General features: G+C 42.1%; 1 protein-coding gene across 1 annotated transcript in view; it reads left to right on the forward strand.

Annotated features, from left to right (window-relative positions):
- Positions 1–4,277: 4,277 nt before the first annotated feature.
- gpr158b (G protein-coupled receptor 158b) overlaps positions 4,278–12,567 on the forward strand; it is a 72,316-nt gene continuing 64,026 nt past the window's right edge. The window contains exon 1 of the mRNA XM_030074742.1: positions 4,278–5,170. Within this exon, the coding sequence (XP_029930602.1) occupies positions 4,305–5,170 (866 nt within the window). The 5' untranslated portion in view covers positions 4,278–4,304. The remainder of the gene's footprint in view (positions 5,171–12,567) is intronic.

The raw sequence follows: 12,567 nt of genomic DNA on the forward strand, positions 1-12,567 counted from the left end.
CAGTGACTGCACTGTAAGATTTCAAACAGATTGATTGTATAATTTCAGCAAAGGTTCACCTGCTATTACACTATGAGACATTGATTATATTAAATGAGGGTCTAATTGCAGGTTTTTATTTAGACTGTCAGAAAACAGCATAAGTTGAGAGATCAGACAGACAGAACCACATTTAAAGTTGTCAACTTTTGGCAAGATAACAGTACACACTCACATCAGGAAAAACTCTGTTGATACCTGAGGGCGAAACACATTTTGTTACCAGCTTCTTGACACATCATCATTCCTTTGGCATGTTTTATCCTGGGAAATGAACGTAGTTACAGAGTTCACTCAACCTTTTTCATCTTAATCAGGGAGCTGCAGTTGGTCTGGCAGTCAAAGAGTTGGCATTTAACAGCGTGACTGATTCTAGGGAGGTGTGTGTGTGTGTGTGTGTGTGGTGGTTGGGGGTCTGCTATGGCTGTGTACACTAAAATTAAAGAGCTTTTATCATTACTTTGAACCTTGTTGTCCTTTCTGAAATCATTTACGCTGCTTTGAACTGCTTTCCCCGACACCCCACACGAAAAACTTGGAATTAGTATTGATGAGCATCAGGATTTGAGAAGTGTACTTTCTAAAAGTTACACATAATGGATTATCTGCATAAATAAATGTAATTAATTTGATTGCCCATCTTCATGCCAGTGCAGTGTGATTATGCTGTGATTACGTTCAGTTAATTGTGTGTGCCGCCATCATCATCATCATCATTATTTTCTCTATAGTAGCTATCCCACTTATAAGTCACCAGTGGCCACCCTCAAATTGTTAAATGCAGAAACGGAAGTACAGAAATAGACGTGTCTGATTCTAGGATCCAAAGCTTTCTAGCACCCATCACCACCAAACCTCCCCAAACTATCCATTTATACAGTGATAATGAATGGAATTGACATGTCAAATCAACATACCCAAGTTGGTAACTGTTAGTTTGGCCCATCAACCACTAATTGCTTTATATAGGAGTGTATAAAATATTCCCTCTTTGCAGAGCCCTGATGTTGCTGACATCTCAGGAAGGATTATCATTGAAGCCAGTGTCTTTAATGGAGCAGGCTGCTGTAATGGCAGCACATTCCAGCTTCAAGTTTAAGTAGCACAAAAACATCATAATACACACCAGTAAATCATTGCATATTATATATATATGTGATGGCTCAGCATAGAAGACTCAATCTATCTCTGAGTAGCCTCTAGCCTTTAAGCCTTTGAAAATTTATATTTTTTATGAACTCAATGTCCTGCTCACAAGATCAAGGCATTAAATATTTTCATACTTGTGAAGATTAGGTATTGATGTTTTCCCAGTGCCTTTTAAGTTCATGTTCAATCGAAGAATTTCATTAAAAACCAACCCTCATTAAATAAGCGTAACATTGTGCAATCTTCTGAGTATAAACCATTTACAGGTATATAATGGAATTCCCATTGACCTTCCTATTAATGGGGCATCCAACATTTCACTTGGGTCAGTTTATTACCTCTGTCAGGTGGCAGCCTGGAGGAGACCATGTATTTGGTCCTTTCTGTATGCACACCTGTCTGCAGCTAACCTTGGAAATTACTGGGCCTATCAGCCTACATTTTTTTTTTGTGCACAGTTATGACTATAATTAAGAACCTCTTGTTGCTGCGGTGATTCAAGACCTTTGCAAAATATTTATTTTGGCTACATCTGCTCTCTCTCTTCATTTACTGTCTGGCTTACTTGACCATCACTTCTGTCTCTCTCTGTCCCTCTCTCTTTCCCTCTTCCAGGGTTGTTATATGGTGGTCCCTTCCTTCATTCACTGTCTAGGCTGCTGTTTTTTCATCCTGTTTTGGCTGTGTTTGCTCCAATCGCAGGTGAAAAAATGCAGGATGGACACGGTGTCCATTGAAACCATATGACCTCTGGCAAAGGACCTGAGATGGTTTACAAGCCAGAGGTTCCTGACTACTGGTATAATGTGTGCAATAAAGTTAAAGAAATACACATAGAACAAGAAACAGCTAAACTGGAGAGGCTTGGAGTCTTGTGGTATAGTTTGTATACTCTACTGTATTATATTTGAATCATACAGTAATTTCATTTGCAATTTCAAAAGCACTTGACAATACAATTGGCTGCTGAGTCTCTCCCAAGTTTTGCTCATCACATTGGGGCACCTATAGTCCAGAAAAGGGGAGATATGCCTGGTGGAGAGCTGCACTCTACTAATTGCAATCATGTTCTTTGCATCTTATAACGAGGATGCAGTAAAAAAAAAAAAAAAAACAGACTACTTCACACAGAATAAACAGCTGGAGAAATGCCCCATTGGTTGTAAGCCTTTTCCTCCCCTTGCCTTCTTCTGAGGAAATATAAAGGAACCTTTGGGAAAACACTTAGAGCGGGGGCGAGCGACCGGCTGGCACAGTGGCCTCTACCACTGTATGGGCGTATGAACCTAAGTTGTAACGCATGCAGATGAAGCAGCAAATGCCCATCAAATATTTATCAGGCCAGGGGAGGCTGTGAGGCTTATAAAAGAGGATGAAATGGAGGGGGCAGGAGCAGTCACTTTCCACAGTCTCTCTCTCTCTCTCTCTCTCTCTCCTCTGAACTCCCTTTCTACCTTGTAACCACCTCCCCCTCATTAACAGCACCTGGTGGGCTGCTTAGTCATTTAAGCCAACACAGAAACTGAATGAGAGTATTCATAATGATTTATGTGTTTCATAAACACCGGCTTGTCAATACTTTGTAGGTTGTCTGCTGTTATCTGTCTGCCTGTGTGTGATCATTGCTCTTTCTTTGCTCTGATAATCTCGACGTGTCCTGTTTATGTGTCCATTATGTCTGCTCACTCATCTTCTTTTGACAGCGCTCATCAGATCATCTGTCTTTCTCTCATCAGTCTGTCTGAGTTTGGGAGTGCGAAGTGTGCGTAGGTTGATGAGTGTGTATGTGTGTGTGGCTTGCTGATCACTGGCTGCAGAGGGGCAGCATGGGGAGATCTCTGTGGTCGTCACCTTCTGTCACCATGGCAACGGCCTGTCACTCACCCCGGGCGAGCTCTTTCTGCAACACCCATTTATGGTCTGGAACTGACTCCTGATGAGCCCCGGAGAATGTCAAAGCAGACAGAGATGGACAAGCGTGTGCATGTAGGCATGCACACACACACACACACGCACACACACACACACACACACACACACACACACACACACACACACACATGCATCGATAGGGGTTTCATGTTTATTTATGATCCACAACAGATGGACTCATGCAGTTTCAAAACAAAGACAGTGAGAGGAATCCCCCACCACCACCACCACCACCACACACACACACACACACACACACACACACACAGTCTCTCTACGCTGTGTAGGTAACTTTTCTCTATATATTTCTCCTTTCACTTACCCATATACACACACTATATGTGCAAAATGTTTATGAATGCAACACAACAACGAGCAGAGTATGCTGCCTGTCCCAGAAACATTCTATTCTATTCTATTCTGTACTATTTTTAGACACAATGTAATTGCAAGGCTGCTCTTCCATTCTCATCACTGACGGCGCTTCACCAACAGAATACCTTCATCCCTCCCTTGCTTTTCTTCCTACGGTCGCTACTTTCAGCACCGGACAGCTCCCATCCTTTCCCACGCTCCGCCCACCTCCGGCAGATTGGCAGAGAGAAACAACCACACAGTTGTGCGCGACACTTCAGGTGGCCTATTAAAGCCAATATTGGGAGGGACGGAACTTCAAAAGCAGTTTTCTCCTTTCCACATCACCGTACTCCGTTCACATGGATTTCTCTGAGGAGTTAAAGGAGGCCTGAGGATTCGCTCACACCACTGCATCGTTATGCACTAAATGGGCTGCGAATTGATGAGGATAGTCGCCGTTATCTGTGTTCAGTCTGTGACTTTGTATAAGTTGGGAGGCTAGAGGCGATCTGGGCAGCAGTTGGGATCAGACTGAAATAAGCTGTATCCCCGAGGAAACGGAAAGGAGAAGACAGGGAAAGTCTCTGGTCCCTCTGCCGCTCTCTGAGAAGAAGAATGCAGGGAATGAGAAGTGGAAAGCCTTGAGTCCATTCTTCGAATTTATTTTTCTTTAAATCATGGACTTGGAATTAAGGATATCATCTGGTGTGTGTGCTTTTTGATCTGTTCCTAATCCCTGGAGGTGAAAGACGGGAGTGTGTTTGGTTATGCTCGCTACACTTCGCCAAGTGCCCACGGTTTCTTCTCTGTGCCTGTGACAAGGAACGATGGCTCTCCTGGTAGTCCCGCTGCTTCTGCAAACAGGGCTCGTTTTCGGATCAAACTACGGTTATGTGGAATGGTCTGACAATGACAAAGACGTTAAAAATCCCACAATCTTCAGCACCCAAAATATCAACAAGGAGCCGCCCCACCATCCGACTTACTACGCGGGACCCGCCACCGAGCGCACGGTGGTGGCGCACAAAATCGAGGAGGATCTACCGAGGGTGGTGACCGCTTTCCTGCACACCGGCGACTCCTCGGCGCTGAGGCAGGTGAACTGCTCCCGGAGGTACGAGCTGAGCAGCCTGCGAGGCGGAGTGCATGTCGCCTCCCACTACTCCCTCCACAGCGTCCTGGACACCATGGCGCACGCTACAAACTTCCTTAACATGATCCTACAGACCAACAGGTCCCGGGAGCAAACCCTCCAGAGGGACATCCACTGGTACCACGCGCTGGTCCGGAGCATCCTCGAAGGGGACCCCAAAATCCACAGGGCGGTGGTGACCTTCCACACAGACGCGCCGACGCCGGGGCCGCACGTTTTCCTCCAGGCGACAAGAACCGAGAAGGAGGTGGTGCTGCAGGACCTCTCCAGCACCGCGCACCATCATCTGAAGAGCAGGACCGCGGAGTCCGAGTGGTTCAACGACTTTAGGGACCATAAGAGACCACACCTGCAGAGGAGGGCCCCACCTGGCCCGGACTCAGCCGTCACCAACAGCGGAAGTTACCTTCTGGACAAAAACCAGATCAAGTGGTCGGCGCCCTACCTGGAGTGTGAACACGGGACTTTCGTACCCTACTGGTTGCTCACCTTGTCTGCTGGCTTCTACGGACTGAGAACCAACTCTGCACCAGAGTTCAGGTGTGTGTATGAGTGTGTGTGACTCAGTGAGATTGTATTAGTTTGCTGTAATCGGCCACAACTTCTTATTATTGCAGTCGCTATTTCCTTCTTCAATACTCACCAATATGAATACACAAATTAAATGCGTAAGATGACATTGCATGCGACACAAAAACTATCAGCAGCACTGTCCCAGAAACAAGAGAAATCAGGACAGGAGTTCTATTCTATTCTATTCTATTCTATTCTATTCTATTCTATTCTATTCTAGTCAATGTAGAATAGTAATGTAATTGCAAGGCTGTTCTCCCATTCTCATCACAGTCAGCTCTTCATCAATACTATATGAAAAAAAAAAAAAAAAAAAAAAAAAAAACACATCACAGCAAAAATACAAAATACTGATAAAACTGAAGTCAATGCATGTGACCTAAGGTAAATTCCAGAAGGTGACATATAGATGTAAATGTATTCCACATTAGACACACCTAAAAACACCTAATTCAATCGAAACAAACAAACAAACAAACAAACAAACAAACAAAAAAAACTTTTGCACTTCATTTGTTATGGGTGTACTTCATCATCAGGCTTACAATAGGCCTTGTGAAGTACAGTAGACCAGTGTGCAGTGTGCAAATAATTTGGCTGGCTGAACATAGTTTGGTGTGTTACAAAACACCAAGGATGTCATATTTCAAGGCCCCAGTCCAAGTGTGTCTCAAAAAGATCAATTTAGTCATGAATAAACAATGAAAGATGAACAACAGCAATCTGAAACCACTCTGAATGTCAGCTCCACTTAACCCCCAGTCTGAGTGGTGCTGTGTGTCAAAACAAGAAACAAGGTTCAATACTGGCCGACAGCTAAATTTAGTAAATCCTCAGGAAGGTTAGACAAGAGAGAAGGTTTTTTTTTTTGTTTTTTTGTTTTTTTTTCTTGATGTAGCTTATTTCATATTGTGTTGTTTTAGGCCCTGAAGGTACAAAAGTTTCAGAATTCCTGCATCCAGACTTGTCCCCACATAACCCCTCTGACCCCTCCCCCTACCCCAAAAATGCTGCAACTCCTGCGGTTAGAAAGATAAAACCTTATGGAGGCAATGGTGGTGTTGAGTATTATTACCTGCAGCAGAGACAGGGAGTTGTAAATTGCCCAGAAGGAATGTGGATGACATAGTGCAACTATGGGGATGAAAGTATAATAAAAAATGAATGCTGGTCAATGGTTTATGGGCAGCAGAGTGGTGTGCTGAGTAGGGAGACCATTCTTTATTTGGAGGATCGGGTTCAAGGCTTCATGCTGGCAAGCAGGGGGCCAAGCAAAAAAAGGAATATCCCTATGGAAATCAGTGCAAACACAACATTTTTCTTCAAATACTACTTGTATTCCAGGTCCAAAGGTGATATTGCTGGTTGACTGTTTACTCCTGTGTGGTGATGCTCATGACAAGGCCCTGAAGTTGGTCTACACGCACATTTTGGAATTGCATTGCTATCAGTTTTATCGCTGCTCAGCATCTTGCTGTGGACTCTTGCTGCTTCAGATGGGTGGATGGTTACTTTACCTCATAATGAAAAATGAACATATTGCCAGATATACAGCAGAATGCCTATTCGCACAACACTTTTTATTGATAATGAAGATTACAGATTGATACGAGCTCGAAAGTCAGTGAGAGCCTGTCTTGCCATAGTACAACTTTCAAGTCACATTTTTCAACATTAGAGGCTCAAACAACCCATTTGTCTCTGCTATTCACTGTTAGTTTCTGAGGAATAATCTCCAACTGGTTGAGAGAAATGGCAGCTCTGCTGGTATCTGCTGCCCACAGCATCTGCTAATGCTACATGTCATTAAATGAATGAATGAATTAATGTATAAATTAATAATTCATCAGTCAATCATTCAAGCTCTGCCAAGGGCAATTTGAGGGAATGTTAAAATGACCATGACATTTTACAAGTGTCTGTAGATGACTTGTGACAATTAGATGATGAAAAGCAGGATAACTTGCTCTTCCAATATTTTATGTTCTTAGGAATATATATTAAGAGTTGAGAAATTCCCACACACTGCTCTTGCTATATTCCACAATATTTACAAGCATATAAGCATCCAAATAGAGGACTAGGTGTATGAGTTTCTTCATTTGTAAGCTACTAGAGGATGAAAAGTAAAAGACAAAAAGGTGAGAGAGTGGAGTCAAGTTTTGAGTCAGTACTTCCACGCCCTGTGGAATATGAATTCCAGTCTTCAGTGAAGTTGCATGCTGTTTTCCTCCTCCCTCTATTTTCTGTAGTGTGAACTGTGAATCTGCAACTCTGTGGCTGGTTCTTCCTCTCATCCTTGTCTTATGATGAAGTTTCTAAAAATAGGAAGATGGTTTGCTGTGGACAGAAAAGAATAAGCTACAGTAGATGATGGAGTCAGTTCTAGCATCTTTTAGTGCTTCCTCTCACAGCTTGCTCTTTCTCCTCATTCTCCTTCCCCTCCTTTTCTGCCTCTCTATCCTCCCAGGCCAAATTTAAAACCCAATCTACATACACCAAGGCCATTCGTTTTTGTAAACCTAATCAAAATGTAAATGATTCCTGCAAATTTGGAACACTCTTTGTGGTCATAAGGTAATGTTGAGAACACCCTGAGACACGCATGAACACACACACACACACACACACACACAAACCGATCTTTCTCAGACAAAGAAAGAGGGAGAGAGAAATATACTCTCCCAGTGGAGGTTTAAGGGGACTATGAATAGTCTATGTTTGTGATTAAAGAACTTCATATAATTTCTGCCAGGCCGTGATAGCTATGATTGTTTTCAGCTGGTTTGAGAGGTTCTATATGTGGCATTTTATCATCGGTAATCATTGAGTTCAAAATATTACTAATAATAGTACAATCGGTGGAATTAACAATGTGTTTTGCATAAGCTTCTTCAGGCTCACTTATCAGTTCATCACAGGTGTGACCTTTGTGATGAACTCTCCCATTTTTCACAGGACCCTAAACAATTACGTGGGTATACTGGGCATGTCTACATTTGCGATCAATAAATTATGGCCACATTAATGTTGAGATGTTCAGTCAACACTATAAACAAATAAGACAGTTGAGAATGCCGTCAGCCTCTATTAGTGGTCTGGTTACCTCAAGACTGCTCTGCTCCCACCCACTCCTACTGCTTTTTGTACTGCACCCACCTGCACCCTCAAATTTTACCACTGCGCCTGCCCGCACTCACAAACCATGCCCACCCACCAGACAGCAATTAGGCCTTCAACTATATTTTACCTCTGTTCGATTTGTTTTATGCACAAAAGTGGAGCAAATGGAGAACTCCACAAGGCCATGAAACCCTGAACAAATGCACAATCAATCAAACTACGTAAGTAAGTAAGTAAGTAAAACTTTTTAATACACAGAGTTACAAAGTGCTTTACAGATATGGAAAATAAAAACAAACACATAATAAAAAAACACACACATACAAAAAAGCACAGATGGAGAACACATAGAGATCCTAAGTCTTTCCAAAGATCTTAATTAGAGACCTGTGCAAATAGAAGCTGCTTAAAACAGTCCAGCAAATCAAATTGATGATGCAGGGGATGGATAAGGGGCTTAGACTGAGGAGTGAGGAGATCATACATAAATTTAAGCGGGGGCAAGGTCTTGCAGTGCTTTATATGTAATCAATACAATCTTATAGTTTATTCTGAATTTCACTGGTAACCACTGGAAGGAAGCAAGAATGGGAGTAAATTTGGACCTATAGCTAGTGCTAGTTAATAATCTGGCAGATGCAGGGCAGCAATTAGAGGAGTGCAGATCTCCATAAGGTGTGCTGTCTTTGGTACCTTGGTGTGCAAATCTGTACAGAAACAACTCTAAAAGATCAATGATGTAAAATGTCTATTTCAAAGTGAAAATGCCAATATTATCTGTCTCTGGGATATGAGATACGCGGGCAGTGCCTTCGTATATTGCCTTCTCCTGGTAGGTGAAAAAAGGTGTGTTGTCTGCAAAAGCAGGGGAGATACATGGGAGATACGGAGGCACATTTAATAAACCCAGATTTATCATCACATTGCATAGGCTATAGGTAACTCCTGATCTCCAGATCTCAAGCTATAGTAGATTATGTCTGAAGCCCAGCGATTTTTCTCATTGTCCTTTACTATTAAAACTGCCAGTTAACCAGTGGTGATGTTGCCACTTTCCAGTTTTATGGCAAATGGTGGAAGGAATGAAAGGTTGATGGAAAAATCACTTCCATCATGTTCATCCTCTTTAGTGAGACTTAAGAGAAAACAAGTAGCAGCATCCTCTTTGCATCAGGAGAGAAAAAGGGTTTATGGGAAATGCGTTTTTTAGTTTTGAGAAACACCAGCACTAACAATATCGCTGTCATCAGTCTCTTTTGTTTATAGTAATTCTAGCAAGGTATCACAATTTGACTCTGATGTCACGATGTTTAAAACTGCTGCAAACAACATAAAAAACACAAAACATCATAGTGGAAATAATATGCACTTTTTTGTGATATGCTTGAGAATTTTGCAATTTATGTAAGTATTTAATGTGTTTTAAAAACGTGTCCAATAAACTTAACCAAACTAAATGTTATGGGTGGCCTGTGATGGCTACGGCTGTTACATAGTGCTCAAATGCTATGCCATGTGTTTTCCTGTGCAGACAGCTCTTAGATCTAACATCAATCACATATCTTTTCTCTTTCTAATGCTTTTAGCCACTACCAAGTGCTGCACTGTAAACACACACTGACGCACGCAGGCTCTTTCACTCACAGGTATCAACACTTTCTGTCTTCTCTGTGGCCCTTTCCCAAATGGGTCCATCCTGACTTGCACTCCACTAATGGGTGACACTCCTCATGGAGTCACACTCGGAACTGCAGAAGGAACCCCTTCATAAAAGAGAGGGTATAAAAACATGGGGAAACTCGGAGATGCCCTCATCACTTGCCACCTGAAACAGGTGTTACCATGGCTACTGACAATCACCTTTTCACAAAGTGTAAAAAAAAGGAAATAAAAAAAAGATAAAATAGCTGAATAAAAAATACATAAAAAAGTCATCCTCTTTTCTGAGTGTCATAGTCTCCTTGGTCTTTTCATATTCCCTGCAAAAGTGTCATATCACCAAAATAATCTCCATTATACAGTAAGATAAATGATGGATACTTGTAATTTGTCTATAAAATCTGAGAGTCATTTGAACTTTGGGACAAAATAATATTTAATTGCTACACATGCCTTGATTTTAAATGTCGTTCTATGACATTTAAAGCCAAGTGAACAGGCTGTGTGGGGAAACAACAGTATTTGACAACAATGGTGGTTCTAGAGGGTAGCAGCTGCCACCTTACAGAAAGGCCTTGCCACCCCAGATGCCATCCCAAGTTTTGGGAGATCTATCTATCTATCTATCTATCTATCTATCTATCTATCTATCTATCTATCTATCTATCTATCTATCTATATGTGTGTGTGTGTGTGTGTGTAAAAAATTAAACGTCATCCCTGATTGCACATTGGCAAGATGTAACTCACTTGTCCCAGTGCAAGTGAAAGCAGCATTAGATGACTAAGCTATACGTAGCAGCCCAGCCGGTAGCAGCAGAAAATGACAGTGGATCATTTCAAGAGCAGGACTTGACATTAACACCTGCCCACCTGCCAAATGCGGGCAGAATTTGGCAGTGGCGCGTAACACTCCTACTAGCCTCTTTGGCAGGCAGTATTTTTGCTTGAAAAGTAGTTCACGAAAGGGGCCTGAACTAAATAAATCATCTCAGTGTGATACTACATGATACTACTACTCCCATGAGCACGGCCTGTACATGGTGTGCTCATCCCGTTGGTCCATCCACGTCATCATCTCGCCAGGGTTAGGGTTAGGGTTAGGCCAAACAAAAGGAAGCAAGCAAGAAAGTAAATACAGTTGCCTTGATGAAACAAACGGCAAAAGAATGCTAACCACAACGCTTCTAGTTCACATTTTAACAAACAATATATTGGTAAGGATCGCCGCTATACCGACGCAGCAGCTGGAGGAGACAGCCACCACTGTGTTTGTTTACGTCTGGTGAACTGGTGCACGGCTAACAGAAACATGCTCTGTTTTCACAAGAAAATGATCTGACGAATGAACGCGTGGCCCGTAAAGCCTTTTTGAACATGCACCCCTGCAGTTAACAGTGGTTTGGGGCTCAAAATAAACTTGAACTATATTTCCAGTGTTCTATACCTAGAGATAGATTATATTTTAATGAAATAACATTCAAAGATAATCAGTAACCTGGCATGTCCTAAAACAGCAATAGTTTGTTAGCTCGTCATGCACCCCTACAGTTTCGTCAAATGTCTTGATTGTACAAATACTTTCATGGCTTTAATCTGAGTCAGAGAATATTAAGACAAAGGGCAAAATGGGGACATCTCCAGCTTTTTCAGGAACAAATAAATCAGAGGACAGGCCAAAGGAAGTGAAAACGAGAGAGATGAAAGTGAGATAGAGGGAGAGAGGAAGACAGTGACAGGGAGAGGGAGCAAGACAGAGAGATGGATGGACAGAAAGACAGGAGCCAATAAGCAAGTGAAGAGAGACAGAGAGGCTAAAGAGATCTCTGCCATATGTCCATTTCAACCTCATGGCATGTTAGTTCTTTGTTTTTACAAATTCCAGTATGGCAATGCTCACAGTTCATATTAGAACAGTTATGTTTTTAGTTGTTAAATATTTATTTTTTTTTTTCTCTGATATAATGTATTGTTGTATAAATATCTGCTGTAGGTGGTTTATCTGTGTAGTAATCTGTGTAGTTTATATCTGAGTACTTGTACAGTAATGCAGGAATCCTAAAAACATTTTTTTTTTAATCTCCTTCAATATTCACAGATGATGGGGCGGTGCAAACTCCTCTGTCTTTCTTTATGTGCTCCCGTTTAGTGTTTAGTGGAATTTTGCGAGTCTTAATAGACTTGTTATCAGGGGGCTTTACTGTCCTCATCCACCTGCTAACTGGTTTGGGACAGTCCTTAATGTGGCGGACCTGCCACACAAATGTGCAAAAGGAGGGGAGTGGATAAGGGGAGTGTGTAAGGCAGGGCTTCTGAAAGTCCGGACCCTGGCCCACAGGTCCTACTGGTATGCAATGCACAATGCTATTTGACTAGGCTCAAATCTTGACTGTCTGGAAATTGAATGTATGTTGCTTGAAAGATATAAGTGAGCTGATTAAATGTTATTTTCCTACTGATGATTCTGGACCTCTGACCTTGAACGAAAATCAGATGCGGGCCTTTGACTTATAAGTTTAGAACCCCTGGTGTTGGGGTTTGGTTGGGATTTGGCCTCTCTCTCTCTCTCTCTCTCTCTCTCT

Source organism: Myripristis murdjan, chromosome 17 (genome assembly GCF_902150065.1).
Source record: "Myripristis murdjan chromosome 17, fMyrMur1.1, whole genome shotgun sequence".
In the NCBI taxonomy this organism is placed as follows: domain Eukaryota; kingdom Metazoa; phylum Chordata; class Actinopteri; order Holocentriformes; family Holocentridae; genus Myripristis; species Myripristis murdjan.